Source organism: Zonotrichia leucophrys, chromosome 4A, assembly GCF_028769735.1.
Source record: "Zonotrichia leucophrys gambelii isolate GWCS_2022_RI chromosome 4A, RI_Zleu_2.0, whole genome shotgun sequence".
Lineage (NCBI taxonomy): Eukaryota > Metazoa > Chordata > Aves > Passeriformes > Passerellidae > Zonotrichia > Zonotrichia leucophrys.
The window spans coordinates 10,003,018-10,029,415 of NC_088174.1; the positions used below are offsets into that span (position 1 = coordinate 10,003,018).

General features: G+C 38.0%; 1 protein-coding gene across 5 annotated transcripts in view; it reads right to left on the minus strand.

The window, feature by feature from the left end:
* The window catches only part of STAG2 (STAG2 cohesin complex component), a 72,556-nt gene that overhangs the window by 34,016 nt on the left and 12,142 nt on the right, over positions 1–26,398 (minus strand). For 4 of the 5 annotated variants that reach the window (XM_064713353.1, XM_064713349.1, XM_064713350.1 and 1 more), the window contains exons 2-4: positions 2,439–2,583; positions 1,759–1,837; positions 1,048–1,209 (exon numbers count right to left, since the gene is read on the minus strand). In XM_064713353.1, the coding sequence (XP_064569423.1) occupies positions 1,048–1,209; positions 1,759–1,837; positions 2,439–2,482 (285 nt within the window). In that variant the 5' untranslated portion in view covers positions 2,483–2,583. Of the gene's footprint in view, positions 1–1,047; positions 1,210–1,758; positions 1,838–2,438; positions 2,584–12,759; positions 12,778–26,398 lie in introns of those variants that run through there. The other variant, XM_064713351.1, reaches the window with a different exon arrangement.

Below are 26,398 nucleotides of genomic sequence, written 5' to 3' on the forward strand. Positions count from 1 at the left end.
AACAAGTTGCACACAGAGCAACAGTTAGAGAAGTATTGTTTTTCCATCTGCTTTGAAACAGAACAAAACCAATGATGGGGAAATCAGAATTTCTCTGGGCAAATACATCCAAGTAATTTGTTCTTGTTCCCAGCTGTAAACCTTGAGAGAGCTGCACAGCAACCCAGCTTCCTGCATGTGTATTACAGGAGCAGCAAACTCCAGATTTCCAGAGCTAAAGATAGCCTTTCCTCCACACTGCCAGGAGTCACATGAGTGAGTCAGCAGCAAAGCTCCATGGCTGACAGGCTTACACTTATTATACTTTAACCCTATCTCGACTGGCAGACTCACAGCCAAGCAAACACTCCAGTTACCTACCTGAATATTCAAAAAAAACCAACAAAAACAGTGCTGTATTTCTTAACAGTCTGACTTCCATCCTGTTAGTAAATGCAGTGGGGGGAGTACCTAATGTAGATACTTGAAGGGGTTAAATCTACCCTAAATTGACTTGGCCAGAGTATATTGCTACACTGTTATTGGCTGGAATTTGGGTCAGGAAATTTAAAGAGGAGTTTGTACGTTTTAGCTAGTGATTTTACTTTGCATGAGAGAAGAGAAGCAACTATTTATTTTCAGATAATCTAAGCTCTGGATGCATGTAAAAACTACAGATTCTTGTTAAGTTCTATGACAACAATAAGTCTAAGCCACATTTGTATTTAGTTACCACCACACAAGAAGACTTTAAAGTTATGCAATCTAAATAAAATAACCTTTCTTCAATCAGGATACCAAAAACTTATTTTAAATTGTAGTACAAATTTAATCATTTCATATGTGATTATTCATGAATAACATTTAGAAATGAAAAATCAATTCATTCACATTGAAAAATCAACAAAGCAAAACCACTTTATTTTTATTCTTATATATAAGTAAAAACAGCAAATTGAAGGGGAAAAATTACTTTAGACTTCATTTGATTAAACCGCATGTAGAAGAAAATATTGTTATATTTAAATTGTATCTACATCCAAGCCAAAGAGCTATCCCAGGTCTTACCTGCATAGCACTCTTGCCCATTTTAACTACTTCAAAGAGCATCATGTTTTCCACACCATTCTGTTGGTGATGTCCATTCATCCGATTGGGACCACCGGGTTTCCCTCCTCCGTTTCCACTTTTTCCCTTCTCTGCTGGTCCTTTTTTTCCTTTTTTACAGGTCTGCAAGCACACACACAAGAGGTTTTATTTAATTATCATGAAGTATTCAAAAAAAGAAATCATTATCCATACCATGAAAAATAGGGGCAAGGCCTTGGATTTTCAGCAACTATATTTTTTAAATGTCAGTGTATCTGTGTGTCCCTGTGTGTATGCTTATGTATATATAAAATAAAAATTCAAAAGTTGAGAACAGCTGATCCTGAGTGATACAGAGACCAGCAAGAACACTACAGGCTCCTCCTTCATTTAAAAACACAGAATACATGATGAATTTAGGTATAGGATGGAAAATATGCCAAAAGACTGATCAAATCAAAGCTTATCCTTTCCTCCCCTGCCTCCCTTATGCCTTCAGAGCACTAAGGAAATAACACAGGAACAGTCAGGATGAAGCATTTCCACGCAAATACAAATAGGAACTCTCTTTCCAGAACACTTGCATTTTCAGAAAATATTCCTTCTTGCTCATTCAACTTCAAAGAAAGTGCTAAACTCCTCAATTTATAATAGCAGAAACGTTTCAGTATCCCTAAAGAGTGAACATACTTTGCCTTTGCCTTGTTTTTGGTTTTTTCCTTCAATATCCTCAAAGTCTGTATCTGAAGAGAAGTGTGTTTCAGACTCCCTGCAAGGATAAAAAGACAAATCACACATTTCATCAGAAACATTCTTAAATATACTATATAAAACCACAGTATGCTCTCAGTCTAGTAAGTCAACACCAAAGGGGATGAACTGGATTCTTTTGGTCTGTTTAAAATAATCACTTTACTTCTCTAACCAAAAGTGTAATTTGTACCTAATTCTAAATCCTGGAAACTCAAATGTCAGTTTCTTTAAAATTGTGGGAACACAAAAGGCTTAGTAAAATTGTGTCAAACACACCAAGGAACTGATGCCTAAGGGAAGCCATTAATTTGGCTTTAACTAAAGCATTTGGAATGACATATTTTAAATATTAAGTGACTCACCCCAGTTAAGAGCAAATATTTCAACTACTTGATTTAAAATAAAGTTTTTTTATATTTTTAAAAATGTGATTTAAGTTACTCTTGAATTAATACTCAATAAAAAATTTTAAAATTATTTTACCAACTTCTCAATAGAAAATAAAAAAAGAAGACCATCCTTTATTATGTTTCCTTGTTTCCAAGAGAAAGTAAACCATAACACAAAAAAGACACAATACATTTACAAACAGAACAACAAATTTTTAAAACACTTACTGAAGGAGAGTAAAATCAGTTGGTATTTCTGGAGCTGCTATCATTTCTTTATCATCTTCTGGAACACCACTGTATTAGAAAGATATTCAAAAAGCAGTCTGAAGTGCAAGCTTACTTTTCTTTCTTCCTTTGTAGCAGACAACTTCTAGAATGAAATAAATAAAAAAATACAGGGAAAATTATTCCACATATGGAAGGATAAAGAGTTGGAAACACAGAAAACATAAACCACATTATCCTCTGTTTCCAACCAAGCTTTTCCCTTTATTTAAAGATTTTGAGTCCTCTCATGATCCTACTAACATTGTGACTCCACAAATGGTAAAAGCATTGCAGAAAAATAATAGTACAGAAATACTGTAAAAAACCTCAACCAAACAAAATGTAACAATAAAAAAAAAACCAACCCAAAAACCCCAAACAAACAAATAAAAAAATCACCAACCACCCCACATTTCCTGATTAGGATGAGCAAACTGGAATAGTTTTCATTAACACCTCTAAGCAGCAAAGCCCAGAACTGACCACATTAGGATAATTCTAATTCTAGCTGACCAAACCAAAACCAGACTTGATGTTGAACTTGAAGCGCAATATGTGTATACTTCAAGATATTATACATAGCAACTTTTACATCTCCAACTTCCATGTAATTTTCCATAAATATAATCTCTTACAACAAGTTATTATAACCAGCTGCTTCAGAACTCCATGTCTTCCAGAGCTGATAAACCAGATTTACAACAGGTTTAACATTTGAAGCATTTGACAGACTCTTACACTATCCACATAGTATAAAGGAAAACATTGGAAACACAATTGTATTAGCAAGAAAACTAAAGATTGTGAAACAGTTGTTTTAAACTTCATTTATACTACTGTTCATTATAATAAATTTAGTTTTTTCTCTTATTTTTCCTATTATCAATGGGGGGAAAAAATTTCCCTGAATACTTCAAGTTTTAGCCATCTGCTAAGTTTTCTGTGTCACTTTGCTCCCCAGGCTAAGTTTTACACAGAGAAATTAGGAGAGTATGATGTTCAGGAATTTTAAAAACAGAATACCAAGGAGAACAACCTTCAGAGTCAGTCTGCTGACTCTACAGCTTTCTGGAGTGATTAGGTATTTGAGGGAAAGATTTCATTTTGGCATGCCAAGCACATGTTGCTCAAAGTCTGGTAGCTCTGCTCCAGAGACTGCATTTCCACTGAGCGTGTGGCAGAGGCTGGACAGGTTTTCTCCTGCAAGTGCTTGTTCTGAATGCTAGGGGCCACTGTAGCTTCCAGATTTAGAGAAATGAGAGAAACCATAAATGCTGAACTTATTAAGTTCTCTTTCTTCACATTTCACGTAATTACATTAAAGTAGCGAACCACAGTGGAAATAAATAGTGGCAAAGGCAGGGAGATTCAAGATGATCAATCTCAAGACAGGCTGCAAATACAAAAGCATCTTCCATCCAAAACACAGCAGAAGGTAAAAAGCTCCAAGAAAAACCATGCTGCAGAATGGCAGCAGCCTCTGCCACTGCACTGCTCCCTTCTCTAAAGGGCACAGGAGCAATGCACTCCATCCATTCACCCTCCCTGGGGCAGCCCCTGCCCAGCCACTCACCACTGCAGGCTCTGCCCATGCAGCATCACCCAACCAAAGTCCCCACTAACATGGGCAAAACACAACTCAGGCACTTTCCCCTGAGATTCTCAAGTTAAAGTGGTTCAATAGCAGCTTTCCAGAGTCAAGGCACAGCAAACACAAGACTGCATGGCCTCCAGCAGGGGAGGGAAGGGTAAAATTCCCTTCTTTGGTGGCAAGGTGCTATTAGATCATCCAGGCCATCTGTGAAATGCCCTGCTCAGAAGCCAACATATCGAAAAGCTTTACACTTTGGAATTGCTTTGTGTACTTTGTATTTATTTATCTCTTAATATTTACTTTTATTTCAATCAGCAACTCAAACTTGGAAAAAAGGACAAACTTTAATGACTTAGTGATCAGGCTTGGCACCTGCTCAGCTCTACAGAGAGGGGGGAACAGAAAAAAGAAAAATGAAGAAGAAAGATAAACATCTACACAAGTTCTTTTTGAGGCATGCTTGTGATTCAAACCCAGTGCAAAGCAGAGATGCAAACTTCAAAAACCACCAGTTTCAAGTTCAACCTGTCTATCAATGTCCTGGTATTTGATTCTTTCTAATTTACATTTTTCAATGTTAAGAGGCAAGACATCTACTAAAGCAACAATCACAATCCTTACAAGCAAATTGGCTCCTTACATGAAACCCAAACATTCCATCCTACAAACTTTTGCAAAAATCTCAGTAAATGCTTAGAATCACAGAAATTAAAGAAAAAACCAAAAACTATGAAAAAGAATGGGCAAATTACTAGAGTACTTGTTCTCTACATTATAAAATAAAATCTGTAACAAATAAATCCGTAACAAAAGCTGTCTGCCATTTACACCAACTTGATCTTCTTGTCAGAACTGTTCATCTTAGTACAGACCACAAAACATGAGAGAAAATGCAGCATTTGTCAGAACCACCTCCTGGAACAGAACAGACATATCAAGTTCAGCCTGATGCTGAAGCATTAACTACTAAGATTCATATTTTTTGTTTTTCTTGAAAGTAGAACAAACTTAGCCCTCATGAGTGCAACTAGATACTGCTATTCTGGAAAACAGAAGCCAGAGATGAACACCTGGCAATGGTGAACAACGAAAGAGTGTAACAGATCCCAGGCGTGAAGCTTTAATTCCAGCAATGACCAAAACCCCCTTGCATTTGTCCTGCTAAAGAATAATCGTACAAGATTAATACACACATCCAGAATGCTCAGCCAGCAGGGTCAAGCCAGTCCAGTCAGCCCCCTCTGGAGTGGCCAAGAGAAGCTGCCCAAGGAAGAAGACTGTTTTCTTTAGAGCAAAGTTTCCCTGAATGCCTTCCTGGCATCCAGAAATAATCTATGGATTTTGCTGGCCAGAGAGGTTGTCCCTATACTTCACACCACCTTATTTTTTTCCATTACTATTTCCAAATAGTTTTTGAACTCAATACTCAATGGAGGATCTTCCATCCAAGAACTCCCACAGCCAAATTCCATACTACAAAAAGGCATATTCTTTGCCTTGAATTTATTACTTTCCAACTTTATGTCATGTTCTCTTGTTCTGGTATGGGAGAAGTGACACTGGTCATTCCCCAAGATCCTTCATCCCATTAAACACCTTCTGGGAATTCCAGACTACTGCCAGCCATGCCTTCTTCATGCCCACACTGGATGACTCATTCAAAGCATGTGGTTCAGGAAGTCAATAAGGAAAGACGCTTATATGAATGATTTTCCTACCAAAACTTTTTAAATACATCAAGTTCATATATCACAGTGAAATTCTTGCAGATGTCATTCCAAACAGTGCAAGTCTATATTATTTATTAAATGAGTTCTAATAAATTGTTTTAAGAACTCTAGGAAGTTAACTCTAAACTAAACTACATCATAAAAATCAGCTCTTGAGTTTCTTTTTTGGCATGTTCACAGAATTCCAACTTTAATTTTCCCAAGCAGATACTGAAATCTCTCAAGCCTGTGAAAACTTTAAAAGGCATTCAACTTTGTGAAATCATAATTAAATTATTAACTATAAAAAGAAAATGTATCCTGCTGAAGGATCACAAGGTGGAGCTCTAGCCTAAAGCTAACTGAAGAAACTCCAAAAGACAGGTCATCCAGAGGTTGACCTAGTTATTTCTCTGCAATAAACTTTATAACAGACTGCTAAAATTGTGACAATATTGTAGCACATTTCCTTTAAATTTGTATTTAGATTGTTATGACACCAGAGGATTTCTTCATCTTTTTTGAAATAAAGGCACAAACATGCTTGACTCCAATGACTCTTACAAAGACAAAAATGCATGCAGCTACTGTTGTATGACTAATCTCAGTATTTGGCTTTCAAACCAACCAGAAGGATTTTAAAACACATTCTAAGAGCAGAAATAATGCATCCCTTTATTGTACCTTGCTATTTAAAACTTTGCTAACAAAACATTACTGAACTAAAAAACCTACTGGAACAACAGGAGCAGTCCAGCAACAGTAATCATACATAATGCTTCCAACTATAAATGTAGGAGGGGCTCCTACTTAAAAGAATTTGACTGTTAAAAGCAAGAGGCAAGCATGAAACACTATCAGGACTCCAAAAGCATATTCATTCAAAAACAGATTTAAACCTTCAAGGCTATTTATCCCTATTACATTAATATTTAGGTATGGCTGTGATTAACTCAAATACACTGGTCAAATGTTGACTCTGCCAAAAGTGGACAGAATTCACCAGCACAACTCACACAATAACACATCTGCTGTCATCAGCAGTTGCTGAGGGCTACCTGTGCTCCCCCAATTCCTGCTACATGCACAGATCTATTAATGCAATTCAGTGAGCAGCATTTGCTCTAAGAATATCCCTAATTATATATTGGTTTATATACACTATAAACCATCACAAAAACAGCCCCAAACGCCTGTGCTTTGTACACTTGTGTAAATGCAGTAACTCCAGGGTTATTGATCAAGCTCACTGTGAGGTTTCAGGTAGATGGGTTTTGGTTGGGGAGGATTCTCTACACAGGCTGTTTATTTTGGTTGCTGTTGGATCCTTGGCATACATCACCTGGAAGTTTTATAATGCAAATCAGTAAGACAGTTATCATTCTGTTGGGAAGGCAAAGATGCAAATTTTAAAATATGGCTACATGGCCAGGACAAAGATTTGGGTAATGCAGAATAGGCTGTTCAGAGATGTATTGATTTTTTCCTCTGTAATTCAATTAATCACCTGTAAAATCAAGGACCTCACTTAATTCAGAAAATTAGAACTTCTCAAACTATGATGCTGAAGACTATGGCTGAACTTCATCTCTGAATTATTTACCTATCCATGAATGAGAGATGCTGATGATTCAGGACCAATTATGCAGCAGCAACAGTTACAATGCTAGTCAGATAAAATTTAAATAAAGGATCAGAAATACATCCAGCATTTTCCCTCAACTATTTTAGAAGAGAAAGCATCAACTACATTATACCTCTCACTCCTTTCTCTGATAAACTAGAACGTACCTAACCTTTTGTCTGATTAAAAAGTGTTAGTTATTCAGGAAAAAAAAAGACAAATCTGCTTCTTCATATTCCTTTTGCTTCTATTTCTATAAGTGGACTTGTAAGCAAGATTTTGAGCAAGTGCATGATATTCTCTACAGACCTCAAAGAGTGTGTTATTTCTACTAATAGTACACAACCTAGTATTTCAGCTGCCAACAAGCTTTGAAGCAATTCTGCAATTTGAGTAAAATACAGAAAACATACTTCAAGTGTAATTCTGTAATGTAACTGCACTTTAATATTAGTTATAACCATATCAGCAGTTTTGATCATATTAAGATAGTGCAATCAAGAGTAAACAAAACAATAATGCAATGAATACCTTTATCTGTGTGGTTATTTCTGTGCTGTTTGCTTAACAAATGAGACTTGCAATTCCTTTACAGAAAGACCTGAACTAGAGACCATCAATCTACATTCTTCCTTGCTTACCAAGAGAGACATGGTCAATATACACAGCACCAATCCACTGTGCCAAAGCCACTGAACAGTTAACATGCCAACAAAGAACCTAAATGACTGAATTCACACAGCTCTTATCTTTTCAGTCTCCTTCTTCACATTTTTGTTCCCTAAACTTCCAGCTGTTACACCCCCTCCACACCACTAGGGACCATACATCCCTCCATCTTTCAAAAAATTTTTAAAAGCCATGTTATGATGGTTGTTGATTGTATGCCTTCACTACAATTTTTTCCCCTGGCCTGCTCTTTATTAATTTTTTATAACATTTGCTCTTTAGTTCATACAACAAGTCTGCTGAATAAGTGGGGAAGAGCCATCTCCGAACATGCCTTTCCAACACTGTGGGCTGGTACTGCAAGCACTAGGTTTTCCTTTCCTCTCTCTAAACACACAGGAAAGTTTGTGCTCATTCTGGCACTCAGGCAAACCAGCAGCAAGAAAATTATAAAACCAAAGCCATTTCCTTCCGCCATGATTAGCTCTCCATTGGATCAACCAACTGAATCAACTCCTCCTGCAGCCACACAAGTCACTGGATGCACCATGGGCAGCTGAACTCCACCTTCCCAACAAAGGCAATGAGGAGCTTTGCCAGCTTTGTCAGAGCATCCCCACCAGCAGCAGAGCTCTGCTGTGACACAGGAGCTCCTACACCAACATGGCAAACTGCAGGCCCTGCATGGCTCCTGCCAGGACTCCCACCCTTCTCTTGGGAGGGGCCACTGCCAAGCCTGCAGTTCTGTGGGGCTGAGCAGGCCCCAACTGCCCACCTCACACACCTGCCAAGGGAGGAGCAGCCCTGCAGAGCAGCACCCGCCGGGGACACACCCACGGCCCCCGCCCGCCCGGGGACACACCCACGGCACCGGTGACAGCACCTCTGTTTGAGTTCATCAGGCACCTGCCCAGTCCCAGCTGTCTCCTCAAAGCTCCTCCCTACTCCTTTTCCACAAGCATTTCCTCCATTTTCATTATACAGCAGACAGCACAGTACCTCCAGAGCCATCCACCTCTCACCGCTCCCCAGCCAGAAGGTGGCTGAGAGCATCTCAGGACCCCCAGAACCTGAGAGAGCCAGCCAGGAAACAGCCAAGAACATGAAACACAGGCCCCCAGAGGCAATGCACACACTGGTCAACACAAAGCAAAATTTGCTTTCACAGTTCAATGCTATGGAAGCAAAATCTTAAACAGGCTTTATTGAGGGGGAGAAGGAAGAAATAAAGAAAAAAACAAATTTAAATGGCATATGAAAGAAGTCAGGCTAAAATTCAAAGTGAAAGTTGAGACTTTACACCAATTTTAGAGGCTTGAAAAGTGAGTAATATACAAGGACCTTTGTACTTATTTGACCTAATAAGCCTGCCATTCTCAACTACACCACCAAATAATCCTCCTCTCATTGAAAGTACTTTTTGATTTCTGCTAGTTTTATTAAATATGTGGAACTATTACAGAAGGAAGAGAGCTTGCTACAGTGAGTGCTTCACAGTCATAGGATTGCTCATTAAAGTACCATTAATAACATCCATATCTTTAATGAAGTTAAATGCTATTTTGAAACATAAGTACACTGTTACTGCTTGAGTCCTATGAGGTTTTTATAGTGGCAACTAGTAATTCACACTGTCCAGTAAAATGTGGCTGTAAAACACTCAATACTTGCATTACAATATCTAAAAGATTATTGAACTGTACAGTAAATGCCACTATTCTGCTTATTAAAGGGGAAAATACCTGTGTTATTCTCTAATGATCCTGCCCAACAATATTCCCAAGCTTTGTTAAAACACACCTGAAATTCCCATATATATTTTAAATGGTTTGAGTTTGGATGTCTTAAAAAAGGCAAAGGTAAGATAACAAAAGTAGAAGTTACACCTCATTGTGTTTGTCACATCTTTCCTTGCCAAAGAAGAGATTGCTTCCAGATGTTCTAGTCTGACTGTGTGGAAAATTAGGCTCTTAGGAAGAATAAAAGCCAAGTCAGATAACAACCAAGACTTGAAAAAAATAAATAAATGGGGGAAAGAAGTGGGGGGAAAAGCCACACATGCCTACTTAAGTCAAAAAACGAGTAGTGGTTCATTTATGATATACAAGGCAAGCACACCCTCCAGCTGCCTAAATGCCATAAATTTCCAAGCTAAACTACAGAATACAACAATATGCCTCTCCACATACTGATTTTTCAAAAATGTACTTTGCACATCCCCTCAAAATCTTTGCTTTTGTAAAAGCTAGGGATGAAGACACGCACAGTCCACAGCAAGCAGGTAAGCTGCTCCACAGCAAATCCTTGAGCAGAATTAGCATTGTTCAAATGTACAGCCAACAGCAAGGAATTACTTCAGTGCACAGGGTGGAAGCAGGGTTTTCCAACTGACAAGGCATTCCCCATCTAGCAAGTTCTGGTTTTTGTTCTGCCACTGATCAGTGTGAACCTGCAAGTTGCCTCACTTAGTGGAGCCCCACTGCTTTCCCTCCTACCATATAGATTTTCCTCTTTAAAAAGTCCAGGGGTTTGTGCCCAAAACTCTGGGCATTTTTAAGAACAACTGTGTTTGATTACAAATTCTGGAGGAGGGACTATACAAGAGCACACTGCAACAGCTTCAGCTGCTATTCTAAGATACAGTCCGTATTAGATGGCTGAAATAAGGGAAAACCCTATAAAATAAAACTACTGAAGAGTGGGAAGTAAAATCTCTCAAGCACATCTCCCAGTCAGCTGCTATCAGCCCAGGTCACAGCACACTTGGGATAGTCCTTTGCAGAACCCCCTGCATGTTGATCCCAAGCCTTCCAAGATCAGAAGGCAAAAAGAGACCAACTCTGTTCTACATTTGGTCAGCTCAGATTCATCAGTTTATTAGCTGAAGCTTCACACCATTCCAAATGTTTGAACTGGCTCCAGACAGTAACTAAAAGCCACTAAATTCACCACAGAAATAAATGGAAAAGACTACAGACACAAGCCAAACGGTATTAGTCTTACCTGGACCATTAATTTTAAAACAAAACAAAAAATTTAAAAATGGTGGGGAGGATAATTCATTCACTATAATACTGTTCTGCTCAATCAGCCCAGCCTTTTTTCCTACCAGGCCTGGGCTACAGCAAGGCCATCACTGCCCAGGGTGCCCCAGGCCGCCTGCAGGGCCTCGGCTGCTCTGCACCCAGCGCCGGGCGCTCACCCACCCACCCATCCATCACCCACGGTCTCACAGCAGCACTGCAAAACCAATTCAGAGGGCAGCTCCAAAGACTGCCTTTACCTTGCCATCCATGTCCATCCTTCCCTGGCCCAAATGAAAATCTATACCATCAAAAAGGAAAAGGAGTATTTAAGCAAACAAATTAAAAATATTGTGCCACATCCAAACCAAGTAATCGGAAGCTAAAACCTAAGCCTTACATAAGTGGATTGTGGGTCAAACTAAATAATCATCCTTACAAAATAAAATTCAAGCAAACTACACACGTATGCAAGAGTTGGCTTTGCTTCTAAAACAGAAGAAATAAAGATGAAAACCTTGTTATCGTTCATTAAAAACTTATCTCAGCAACTCTGCCAACCTCAGAACATCTGTGCTCCATACATCCTCAGTCATAGCTCAAACATTTTTAATACCCAACATTTTGTTCTTGTTCTCCCTCATAACATTTGGGCTAAAAGCCCAATTGGTTTGTTCAGAGATCTGCAGTACTGAATACCAATTTTATACAAAACAGTAGCTGTGATGTGCACAGCTTTCCCCCATACAATTTAGAGAACTGAATATAAGCACAATAAAAAATTTTCATAGTCAGTAATTAATTAATAATTCATTAATTAATTACTGGACAAAAAATACATATTATCACCACTAAGTCTAAACACGATTCTCTCCTTTCCCTTTATTCATCCTAAAACAGAGTTCTCTTAAAATAATTTTGTGGGAGAGATGACTGGCACTGAAACTTCATGTATGGAGACCTACAGTTAACTACTGACATTCACTGAACATCCAGAGGAAAGCAGCCTGGCCACTTGCATGTGTCTCAAAAACATTGCAAATATATTGGCATTTCAGCTCTGGAATTGCTTACTTGGGGCAGGTAGAAAATTAAGCCAGCTGGGAGTGCTCGAACAAACCAGGCCTGTTTTATGGAAGCTAACATGAAAAAGAGTATCAAACCCAGGATTTTTAGAGACCAGTCTCATTTTCCCAAGCAGGCTGACAAATATTGAGCAAGTCTTAATGTGTGTAAAGTATTCTGAGGAAAAGGGTAGTGAAATTTGTCCTTTTGAAGTTATCTTCCATTCTAAGTGCCTCTGTTACTGTGCAGGACTATCTTTTACACAGAAGCATCCATTCTACACAGACCTAAAATATACAAGTAGAGCTAGTTAAATGAATCAAAATTAAACCTTTGGTTTCTTCATTTAATCTTAGAAGAAAAAAAAAAAAAACAAAGCTGTACCCCTACATGTTTGCTTTCGAGTAAATTCATCATGTAAATAAAGCTAGTAGCTCCCTCCTCTTTCAAAAGATAGTTATACCCTACAGCTAAATTTATATTATGTTGAAAATTCACTGATGACATTATGCAAGTATGACAATTTGTAGTAAATATTTTATTTGAGCCATGTTCAATACAATGAAAATATTAAAACTACAACTATCAGACTTACCAACACAGCAACACAGCAGAAGCTGTTGAGATAAGGTACTTGCTTTCAGCCTTTTTCCTGTATTTTCTTTAAAAAAAAAAAAAGGAGCAGTAGTGCCAGATGTCTCTTAAACAAGCTACATGTGCTATGATTTCTCCCCCTTCCCCCACTCCAAGAGAGGCATTCTGGAGCAGGGTGTACCCTACAGCACCGGTGAGCTCGATTCCCACTCCTGGAGGTGCCCGAAACCTGCAGCATTTCTGCAGCACCTGGAGGCACCAATCCCCTCACCTCCAGCACATGGAACAAGGCTTGCATGCTAAATATTGCCTTCTTTTTTCTTCCTTCCAGCTGAGACAAAAATGCCATTTTGGGCAAAAGGAAAGAAATCCAGTGATTGTTTTTAGCCAATGTCACACACAAAAAGAACATCCTTTTTTAGCCATCATAGTTTACCAGCTCTTTCACCGTAGGGCACACCAAAAACCATTTCTGCCTGCTAATGTTAGTTGGTGAGTATGTACAAAAGATAGAATAAGGTTACACAGCAGTGTTGACTGAATTTACATCAGCTACAGCTTAGCTTGTACAGCAGTTTCATAATCATGATTTTGTGTGGCAAATTCAGACACAGTTACTGCTGACCAACCTTTCCTAGGATGCTTAACAGGACGCTTTTGGGGAGGGGAGGAGCTTGGAGGGAGGGGAGGAGCTTGGGGGGGTGGAACTTTACTAGACTGGTAATTATCATTACATTGGAGATGAAAAAAAAATTTTTAAAAATTTAAAAAAAACCCACACAAAAAGCCCCCCCCCAAAACACCACCAACCCAACTGAAAAAAACCTAAAGAAACCATTTCATATGCTCTGGCATACAGTCAGATCTATTAATGGCAACTCATCTGCAGTGACAATTAAAGCTAATATTCTGGACTTGCAAACAGAGAAGACTGAAGAGCTGACAAATCCCATCCTGCTGACTTTCATGGCATAGGAGGTAACCCCTGACAGAGGGATGGAAAAGTCAACTGCAACAGAGAAAGTCACCAGAGGACAACTAACAAATCTCTAGTTGTCCAACAACTGCATGGAAAGATACTTTATTCACCATAGTTTCTGCTTTTAATTTGTTATTTGAACTCTGTCATCTTCTTGTGGTTTTCAGTTTATGATAATATTTGCCTTATCAGTTTGCAATTATCTCTAATTATTAGAACAAGAATGGCCAGAATGCAAGTGCTGTATCTGTCACCAAGTCTTCCCCAACAATTGCTGTAGGGTTGCAATTATCTGCATTCCGACTCCCAGCATAGATTTCTCTGCTTTGTACCAAACACCTGCCCCCCACCTCCCCACACTCAAATCAGAATCAGGTAACTCAACAGCTGAGAACACAACATACTGTTACATGTTGAGTTTTTCAATTCTTATTCTCTGACATTTCTCAGTAAATAAGAATTTCAAGTATTTTGAACAGGTGGACAGAAGAGGGATTATTTAAAATAGGTAATACCTCTTGCAGAGTGCTTTGATCTTTCTACTCCATTTTATGTTGTGCACTGATGCAATGCCGAAATAAGTCAATACATTTTCTCTAAACACATATTTAATTTTCTGAAATAGAATTTCAATCTTGTTGAATCCCTCATATTAAGTTATTCAGTTCTCCTAGATACCTACTCAAGAGCAGTGTTTCTTTGACTTAATTAGTTACCATCAATTATATAATTATTTATTACTCCTGTGTTGAACTCAGCAGGCTCTGCTCTTACTCATGTCTAACAGATTTGGTTCTCCAATTACCTCTATCAGAAATCTGTGATCACCACTCAGGACTGTTACATCAAATCATAACACCTAATGGCAAATAACTTTCTAACTAAGTTAAGATTCTGCAAAATCATTTACTACTTACAACAAGTTCACAGCTCCTGAAACCATGATTTGCTTACAAAAGAAAACTTAATTACATGCAGTTTGTTATCACAGGGTTGGGCTATACATTATGGGAAAAGGGAAGATATTTAAAATTAGGTAACTAGATTAGGATTCATGCATGTTTAAATACCTTTATACAGAAAATAACCTAGTATGCTTCAGTATCATCAAATAGCAAATTTTTTTCAAGTCATCATTTTAATGCCCCAGGCACCAATTTCAAAAACACTGTATGAACAATGAGCTTGTTCTACTACTACACTACAGTAATCTCTTTACATTACTAATGCAAACTGCCAACTTTGTGCTCTTACTCAAAAAGTCACTTACTGTTTAGAACTGCTGTGGCAATAAATCAGCAGTATAGGATTCTCATGCTGTTGTACCACTAATCAGGATTACAAGTGTAATACCTTGTTTCAACAGAAATGGAATTCAACACAGGCATTCCACTGAAGTCAGTATCACCTGACAAAGTAGCTACACATAATGTTGAGTTACAGTAACACAATGCTCCAACTGAAATGTATTTACCATCTCTCCTTTAGGTTGCCCACATTAACTAAATGTAATCACTTTTAATGTTTCAGAGTACAGTTTAATTGCTCACCTAACATATATTTAAAAACTCTCATTGTTTTGGTCATGATCTATTACCTGAGTGTCAAAACATCGGTTACTGGCACGTCAAACACCCGCTCTGGAGAAGTAACTGCACAAACCTTATTGAAACACTTGGCAGGTATGTCTGGGAAGACTCAAATGTCAATAACCAAAAGTTACATCTTTCCAAGATTTTTCTTGTCCCTATTTCAGCACCATTGACCGTTGCTTTCATATGGACATACCATTAAGAAGAGTTTACATATATAAATCACATTGTGTTTGCAGTAAGTTTCCTATCCCCACAACACACGGGCCAGGGGCCATTGATGAATATACCTGGATCCTCTGTGATTCCCTGACCTTGAAAGGCAAGACTAATATTCCATGCACAGGATGCTTTCTTGGCATCTGACTGCCTTGGTCTTGAAACAGTATAAAACAATTTCCAGCAGAAGTTAAGAAGAGGTAACATCATTCAATCTAATTGTTAGACAAGAACATTTTTATCCGAGTGTAAATCAGGTCTGGCGGTTGTTCAGCTTGACCTCCACTTACTATAATCTTGCCCTAGGGTATGAAAATCCTAGATCATTAAATGCTACAAATTTAGTCTTGCAAGCAACCTAAAGTGAACCTACAATCAGAGCCACAGTTTTCAATCTCTGTTAAGTGTTGCAGACAATAGTGATAATGGATAACACGATGTTAAATTGGGCTTTTCTTTGGCAGATTTTAAGTTTGGGGTTTTGTAGTGAGTTTTTTTTTAAGAAACACAACTACTATCTCCATCCTTAGTATATGATTTTTATTTCAGGGTGGTTTTGAGATTAAGGGAAAGTGACTATCCTTTAAATTCAAAGAAAAACAACGTACTGTTTTTTTACAATTTAGAGATTTCAGCTGGAAGTTTTTGGACTTTTTCTGAGAAAAGATGGGTTAAAACAAAGCTGCCCACTTCTTTCAGTTATGAGAAACATTTTTAAATGCCAGCTTTCCTACAATTCTCTAGACAGTCAACAGACATTTTAGGAACTGCTACCAATTCATTACTGTGAAACAGATGCCTGCCAAAAAAATTAATTACAGAACATAAATTTTATTACTATGTGAATTAACTGAAGACTTGGTATGCTAAGTGCAAAACTATCCCAGAACTGCAGATCCTGGTATAATACACAGCACACTAAGAAAACAAGGCAGAAGGAGAAAACCACCAGGAAGGTACGTAAGCACTTTTGCAGCTGATCATAGCAAGACAGACGTGCTAGGCCACAAAGCAGCGAAATTCCTTTGTGCAAGTCTGGGCTGCAGGGAAGGAACAAAGGTAAGAACAGAGCCCAGCACTGAGGGAGCAGCAGCACCGAACCTCTCCAGAGGTCACACAAGATGGATGATGGCCCCACACAAGCAGCAATCAGCTCCTCTGAACTTCACTGACTGCGAAGGAGAGGTCTAAGGACACAGCTGGAGTAGTGGAAAGACTAAAGCATGAGAATGGGAAAGTCACAGCTGTTCAACGGCAAAAGAAAATCACAGCACATAAACACCATCTGAGAAATGAGAAAAAGCTTTTGCAAGACCCAGAGATATCATTCAATTTACAGAAATCTCCATAGGTCTCCAAGGCAATTAACTCCAATTAACATCCATGTATGTTAATAAAAACAAGACAGCATAGCAAGTGTTAAAATTTAGATATCGAATATTAGTACTGAATTTACACACAGTAAACACACCACCAGTGACAAGCTCTAAATAAGCCTTTTCACTCTTGTAGCAATAGCTAAAAATAGCATTCCATCAAAACTGTTGTTCACACAGCTTTCTCACAAACAAATGCATAAAACCCTTAACACCTAGGACATAATTAAGCAAATCATTCTGGCATTTTATGACTACAAAAAAATCCAATCCACAAAGGATACCTTACCCTTTTAGGCCCAACACAATGTCCACAGGACTCTCTGTACCATACACAAATACACATCTCTTCCTTCCAAGCAAATAAATTGTATAATGATTACAGACTACCAGGATACATTTTGCAGCAAGGAAAAGGTAATCATTCTTTACATTACAGAATTTCTGTACTTAATTCTGTATTACAGCCCAACCTGGATATACACATTTTAGAATGGCAATCACAGTTCCCTAAAGCCCCCCAAAAGAACATTTAATGGAGAAAATTAAAGTTGTTTCGATTGGTATGTTAAGCACTGCATAGTATAAATTGAGAATTTTAATGATATCAACAACCTGGCTTTCCCAAGAATTAATACCCTTAATTAAATAGAAGGAAAAACATCAATTTGCAGGGAAAAAGCCAATTGTCCAACACTATTTCCAGAAGCAGATACCGAAATATTTTCATGTCCTCCAATAAATGAAGAAGAAGTGCTCATCAAGAAATTCACTTTATGTCATCAAGCCTTTCACTTCACATCTAAGTTACAACCTTGGAGCAACACATGCAGCAATTTCCAGCTCAAGGAATCTCCAAGTACTTGCTGGACTGCAATATCCACAACCCTCCAGCACTGGCATAAAATTATGCTATTAAATGTTTCCCCTTGACCAAAACAACGTTCTTGTTCACAATTGCAGCTAATATTTGCAGGGGAGAGAAGACAAAGAAAAGCCTGGCTGCCTATTTAAACCTCATCTCTCACCAATTAACACATCAGGGTACATGCACTATGACAATATCCTATTCTGAAACTAAAAGATAAAATACAAGTGTTAATATTTACCATTCCCCAAATCTACATTAAAATAACACACTAAATAAATCTTCTTTATTATTTACTAATAAATTACATGATTTAAAACATGTGCATCTCCCACACAATAGTGTAATGTAAACTAAGTATGACCATATGGGGTGCTGAAACAAACAAAATCAAACAAAAAAAATTTAACTGTCCAGGTAAAATACCATTTGATGCTTTCTATATCACACAGTCTCTAAGGTGCAATAACATACTACTTCTCAGCAGTTCTCATATAGACAACATGATGGCAAAACCTAAATATTTTTATGTGATTTTTTTGCTTTTCTGGAGCACACAAGGCTAACAGGGGGTCAGGGGGGAGAAACAATATAAAGCGTCCACAGATTAACTGGTGACTAGAAAAAAAGACAGAACTTTTATCTTCCTCAGGAAAATGAAGAAAATGTATTTTGTATAAAAATTCATTTTGTGAAAATCTACCAGCATATCTGTCAGCAAAACTAAGAAGTAGACAGAACTCACACTGGAACAATGAATACAGGAGAAACATCACATGGAGAAAAGTCCACAAAAACTCAACAGACTGGAGAGAGATCTTTAATGATGAACAACAACAAAAAAAACCCGAGATGAGAAGGGAAACACTTTGTAGTGACCATGTTTAAATATTCAGCCCTAATGGCTGATAATCATATTCTGTAAGCAGCAGGATCAGAGGTGTGAGGCTGCAAATGCAGTAAATCCCCAAGGAAAATGTCTTCAAGATGTTCTCTTGAAGCTGCTGGTGGCTGATTGAAGCAGCACCAATAACAGGGATGCACACCCAGGTAGCAATGCCCCCTCTGCCAGGGAGAGAACAAAAAGGGAACTAACAGGACCTGGGTACCTTCTCTGCCCAAAGCAATATCAAACCAGCAGCACTGCAGTATTCCAGTCCCTCAGACACAGTAAAGGAGGGATACACAAACATTTTGTCATGAGTGGAGAGAACTTATTACTAAAAATCTTTGTTGAGCCACAAGTGGCAAAATTCTCCTCTTTCACAGGAAATATTGATACCCGAGTATTTTTAATACAGACAGAATTACTCATGAAGAGTAGTATTTCAAGAAAAATTGATACAATTATAATTCATTATTTTTCAGTCACGTGAAACAAACCTCTCACAAACTTTTATAAGTGACACCAGACACAGATTATCTGTGCTCCAATGAAACAGTTCGAAACCAGAAAAAAAAATGAACACAAAAAGCCCAAATAAAACTATAAACCTGGAACAAAAAATGTTCATCTTTCTAATCTTCCCTCAGCCATTTTATAGTAGACATTTTTTTTTGCTATGGCTGCTTCAGTGCTGACTGTATTTTCATGTGAGGAGCAAGAAACAAAGACATTGTAACAGATGATATCTAGTTCTTCAAAACCTTCTTGAACATTAGCATATAGACAGCACTCACACTTGCATGCCTGTTTATCCACCCTTGCAGCACAGGCTCCTTTATGATCTCTTACTGATCAGAAGAAAATCAAGAACCAGGCATTCTCACAAAAATTTTAAGTCTCATTTTAACCTGTGACAACTGCTATGAACTCCTGGAAGGCTTCTGCAATTCCCAAATTAAAAATCCTACACTTGCATGGAATATGGGCAGTCCAATTACAAACCCAGGCAGTAACCCATCAGCTGATTCATAGGTGGATCTAATGCCACAAGGAGAATGATGTTCAGTGAAATCCACTTGGAGAAAGTGTATAAATTCAAAAATATTGTCCCCCATAATATTTGCAAAGATAATGTAACCATTATCTTTTTCAAAGGCAGCTTTTTAACTATATTAGCTTAGTCCTTAAAACAGGCTGTTAACCTAACAGTTACCCTGCAGACAAGGCAATCCTCTATTGCTCCCTGAAAAAGCCAAAAGACTGACACAAATGTTCTCAATAAATGCTGTAAAACAAGGGTTTTTTTTTTTTTAATTTAAGGCACAAAATTGTGAAAAATACTATGGAATCTTCTAGTGGCTACCTCCTGAATCTCACAGGCTTTACTCAGTGATGAGAAAAAGCACTAAACACCCAATGCACGCAATTTTTTTTTCTCCACAGCTGGACAGCAGTGCAGTATAAATGCTACTGACAAGAAACTGGAGGATTTTTTAGCAGGATGTGAGTTTTTCAAGGGACCTTTAAGCAAGGTATATTGTACAAAGTTAAACATGGCTGGCCAAAGCACAAGGAGCTGCATGACCCTCCACTATGGTCAGTCTACTAGGGGGTTTTAGGGTACCCCAAAGTCCTACAACTGCAATGTTATAGCTCACATCAGTTTCAAACTTCCCTGACTAAAATCATATACAGGAAAGAGCAAGACCACCAAAGCTCACACCTTCCTTTTCAATTCTTCCCTTAGCTTTGCCAGAGCTGCAGTGCCCACCTGGCTCAGCCCTAACAAACCCCACTTCCCTCAAGAGCTCAGCAATCCACCTGCCTGCCTGTTCATCTGTGGCTCCAACAATCACTTCTCTAAGCTTGGGTTTGCACAGCCCAGTTTATGTAGCACACATTATTACACACCCAAGTTAGATTAAAAGCACAATGCACTTTTAAAAAAAAAGGAGAATGTTATGACCTGAAAATTTCTTACAAACATTTATTAATGAGTACAACCCTGCACTTCTCACTGCAAAGTAATGAATAATTTCAACTAAAGCTGTTGCTTTGAAAGTGTTTGCTTTTCACCCTCTCCATCAATATATACAAGAACAAAACAAAATTTAAGTTCAAGGACTGCTTTATGAACTTGAATTCATGACTAACAAGATTGTGGGCCTTCACAGTCTTACAGGTAGGCTTATCTATAGAAGCCTAAAATGTTTTCTTAAAAAAAAAATTTAAATCCTTTGTAACACTGCACAGGAAACTGCACATCTAGCTAAAGAATTATGAGTGACCAAACCAGGGAAAATACTTTATTTCTCCCTTCCCAGCCTTTTGCCCTAACTGGTATTAAGTGATCAGGTCTACTTCCAGCAATGAACAGGTCCCTACATCCCCAGGGTGCCCCTTACACTTCCCCTGGTTTAGCAGATGTTTTTAAAAGGTCCTGGTGGAGTTTCTTATGCCTTGTCAGGGGCAGTGCCTGATGTGCACCCATTAGCCCACATCTCCATTACTGACAACTCCCCCCTTCCTACTTGTTACTCCAAAGACCATTTACCTCACGAGATGAATTAGCAAACATCAATGCAAGAAAAAAAATATTAATGCAATTAAATAGGGCAGCACTACCGTGTCTTGCAGAGAATTCCAGAAGACAGAGGAGTTAACAGTGTTAAATGACAGATGCTAATCATAAATCTAAATATCTGGGGGCAGGAATGAGAGAGCAGGAGGAAAAAATTAAAATGGTATGGTTAAAGAATTACTTCAGGAAAGTAACTGCTACCAAATTATGATCAGAAGATTAATATTCTGCCATTATGAAATGGACTGTATTTACCTACCACATAATTCAGCATTTATTAAGTAAAATTAGTATTCTTTAAGTAAAATTAGGCTTTTCTGTAGTATCTTTTGTCTTTAATTAAGCTCTCAATGAAGAGCAGTTTAGTAGTCTAGTAATACTTCACAGTTATGAGGAAGTTCAACAATAATACAACTAATGAATTTCATCTGTACCCCATGATGCAATACAAGGAGATAATGCACACAACAGGTATGCCCACCTCTAGTGTCAACAGACACAGTCCCCAAGCAACAGCACTCAGGAACAATGACCCAGCCTGTTCCAAGCTACTGCACAGCATTTCCTGAACAAAAACCATCTCACTCCAAAATTAAGCCACCAAAGAGTCTAAACACAGATTAATTTACAAGACAGTCAAAACTTGCAGCATGACACTTAAATCACACCATCTTCCAGGCTTCTGCATGAACATGTGCCTTCTGTGCCAACAAGAGACAGAAGCACAGCCAGGAGTCCTCTGACAGTGCCACCACAAGTGTTTATACCTGGACAAGTACAAACCAGTACCAGATCCCACACTCACAAAACCCTGATGTCCCTAAGACTGAGGCCCACAACTACATTTCTGCAATTCTGCATTAACCAGACCTGCCCTGGACAGAAGATATGTGATCCATCATTAAACCTGCTGGATTACAGATTGATTTTAAAAACAGGAAGAACAGGTCAGCATAGGAAGAATAACTCAGCATCTTCCTAACGTGTAGGTGTGGCATTTTTGATTCACTGACACTTAAGAGTGCTGCCAGGCCTTATGCACAAGAGGTGGGCACTAAATATGATAGTTAAATATTTTATAATTTTAAAAAGTCTGAAGCAATACTCAAAGCAGTATTACAGATAATGGAAATCCTTCCTTTACATGGTACCAGTTGAATTTTGTGCTTTGGAGGAAAGAATGTCAAGAATGCAGAAAGAGAAGACACATACAGAACACAGCTTCAAAAGTCACCAAAGAATTAAAATACAATAGTATTTTTAAAATAGAAACCTTAACTTATAGAGTAGGACCAAGCATCTCCAAAAGTAAACACCTTATTTGTCCAGTAAAACAAATATAGACTAAAACAAAGCAAAATAATGTAGTATATGCCCAACTACTTTTTTCTTAGACACTCCTTACTGCCATGAGTCTGCATTTTCTCCAATACTGATTTATCATTATACTATATCATTAAAATGGTCTACACCAGTGTTTTCTTACCATTTTGACAACTCTATTTCTCAGCCATTCATGTTTCTCTTCATATAAACAACCTATTTTGCTCTCCTTTTGAACTCATTCCACATATATCCATAGACAGACATTCCTTAGCATCACTTTCTCAAGATTTGAGGAATTAGTAACAACACTGGTGAAATACATGTTTCAAGTAACTTTTTTTTTGCTTGTTCTTTCTTACCATAGAAGATAAAAACTTCTGATTCACTATAGGATACTATTACAGGATGTGACAATTGCAATTGTTAAGGTTTTGCATGATGCCCACAACAGCAGTGATTTTACAGCAAAATGCAGCTTATACTGTTTGATATCTAACTATTAATTCAGCCATTTACAGGTTCCCCAAAACACATGAAGAATCCTCCTCCATCCATTTCATTTGGACTATAATATATTCCCAGATTAGTGGCTCCAGAGAACCACTGAAATAGAAGTAACACAGATATCCCCACGTTTCTGAGACTCATGACTATGTTCTATGATACTGTAGTACACAGTCCAATATATGACCTATGAAACAAACCCTTCAACTCTAAATTGTTATGTTTGTCATTGTTAAGTATTTTGTACAGAAGCTACCAAATCTAAAAATTTTAAACCATCATGCTCTCCAGCAGTTAAAAGGTTTTACACCACTATTATTGAACACTGAGAACATAAAACACATTATACAAAATGCATTCTACAACTTAAGCATTTCCACCATTCCCACTTACCTCCCTAATTCACAATCTTTGCCTTTTCTACACCTTCTCAACTTGCCACTGACCTGCAGAAAAGGAAGCTGTTCAACAGTAACAATTTGGCCAAAATCTAGTTATTTCAAATTTTATTCTGTTATTCCTTTCACTTATCAACTAAGTGATTCAACATTTATACCAGTATTTGAAAAGATTGCATTAACTATCCTCTTTTTTACTAAATAATGAACAAAACTACAAACAATAACATAGTAGTTTGATAATACAATAAAATAGATGGGTTGCTACTGGAAAAAAGAGCTCTCCCACTGCCCCCTTCTTGCACTTACTTCTGGCTATACTTCATAGTCAAGGGCACTTGTCATACTCTTTGTTGAGCAACAATCTATTAATTTCTTTTCAAATTAATTAGCTTTCCAACAGTTTAATAAGCTGAGCTGGCTCAACAAAGGAGTCCTGTGGCTGGTGCAGAACAGCTCTTTTGAAAGGCAGTGAGACACTGTGGCAGACAGAATCAAGTGTCCAATTCCATCAAAAGCAAACAGAGATGTCTGTTCTGTTCTGGTAGCTACAACTGCTTTAGAAGCTGCCATCCACTGCTCCAAACCCAGCCTGCTCTCTCTGGCTATGGCACCATGAGGAACACTGAGTACAACACCCAAGGGCCTGTACCAAGTGTTACCTAGCCAGCTATGAAACAGAAAAGCCTGGCCCCACATGCTGTTTTTCCCACAGTAATGAAAATTCTTAACTCACTCTGTTCTGTCTGAATAAATTCAATGTTCTGATAAGCCAACAGTTGATCACCTTTGCCTAAAGCCTACATAAAATGGCAATGAAAGCAGCAGAAATGTGACAGAAATAGGAAATTGTTTAATTCCTGCAGAAAAATGAACCACTAACTCATTTTACCAAGTACAACCTGGAGTGGTCTCATCTAGGTTCTCTAATCCATTACTATTATAAAGTTACTTCAACACATGAGATATGACCAGAATGTACCATTTGTCCATGCAAAGCCAGGAGCAGCTTTATTCCAACACAGCACTCACCACTGAGTAGTTCAATACTCCAAGAGTATGTAATGAGAACTAGTTCTAATCCCAATTATTTTCTTCATTGATCTGTGTAGTTTCTACAAATAATGCTATTACAAATGAAAAGAAAATTTTCGCTAACTTAGGAAATTTCTCTTTGAATTCTCTGTTAAAAGTTTAAGACCAATAAACCCAAGCCACCACTTCAGTGAGTGTCTCCAAGCTGGAACCCAAAGGAGCTGGTTTAGCTCAGCACACACCTGTGCTAAGGACCCTGGCCTCAGTACTCCCTCCTATTAATCCATGCTGTTTCCAGCATGCAATTCACTGTACAAACCTCTTTCATGTTTAACTCACAAAGCAAAAGCTGGAATGACAAAACCTTAACACTTAAGCCAGAATTGAGGCCACATTTTAAAAGGATGCTTAACATGAAAACATACCCAACCCAAATGGCAAGAACACACATTTATCACTTCATGCAAACTACAGTTGTAAATTACATGAAGAAAATTATTTTATTATCTCTTCAAAATAAAAAGAAGCTGTAGAAAATCCAGCTAACATAAACTAAAGCAAACTATCTGCAAAAACTGCCACTCAGAAGGAACATTTTTAATAATTATAAATCTGTTTGGAATCCATATGCTGATATTTTATACACTGCTGCAGCAAAACAACTGCCTACAACACAGTAGTCATTTAGAGCTGATCAACAGCATCAACAAAAAACAATGTGACTGTAATTTTCAAAGTAAAATATGGGACTCCAATAAAAACATCCCCAGCTGCTTTAGGTTTGGTGCTGCAAGAACCTTACAGTAATTAAAACACTACCAGCTTAATGAATTTGTCATAGCAGCTCCATTTAATAAATACCAGTTAACTGAAAACTGGCATTTACAATGCCAAAACACAAGTAGGGTAAACCTTAGTAACTTTTACAGGAATTTTCAACCTAACTGTACATTTTTAGATGAATGACAGCTCTTAAGCAGCAAGCTCAGAATGAACATTATTCTCACAGCATTCCTTGTTATGAATATGCTACAGCTCCCCAGACTGGAAAGAAATAAACCTTAATACTGCAGAACCAAAAACCAACACAGAAAAGCCTGAAATACCACACACAAAATGAACACAATGCCATTCCTTCCCACAGTCAGCATCCTACAATGCACAGACCTCCTGAAGAGCAGCACTGCACTCCATCAGGAACTTTGCTCTACACCACGTGAAACCAGAAGGGTACAGTGACAAAAAATGCTATGTTAATGAGATGATACAGATTATTCTTACTATTCTAGTTACAGTATTTTGCTATTTGACACAAAAAAATAGGGGTCATAACTGCCTGTTATTGATTTATACTGACAGAAATTAGGCTCAAACGTTAAGTAAAGATCAGTTAATATTTGCAGAAGAGTTTGAACATACAAAATGCTATGTAAGTAGCCAGTATTAAGTCTTCCCACACACTCATTCTGGCATGCTTCCAAGCAGGGAAGTCCCACAGAAACATTTCAACAGCAGTAAGGAGAAACAGAGAGCTCAGGCAATTGCAGCTATATTCACAACAGTCCTTCTAAGGAGCACCTGCAAAACTGGGGAGAACCAATGCCCACTGCCTGCTTCAAATTCCACCACCAAAAAAGAAACTCCTGCTCCAACACAGCTTATATAAACACAGGCTGAACAACCCACATCTCTATAATCCTCTGTACAACCTGAAATGATCTGCAGAACTCCAAACATCTTGTAAATATGACTTTCCTGTTGCCTAGTATTCCTGACCAGATTACAACTTCACAAAGCAAAGTCAGCCTACAATGGAGATGTCAGTTTGATTTTCTTATAGAATCTTATTTTCAATACATCACAGTTCTGTCTAGAG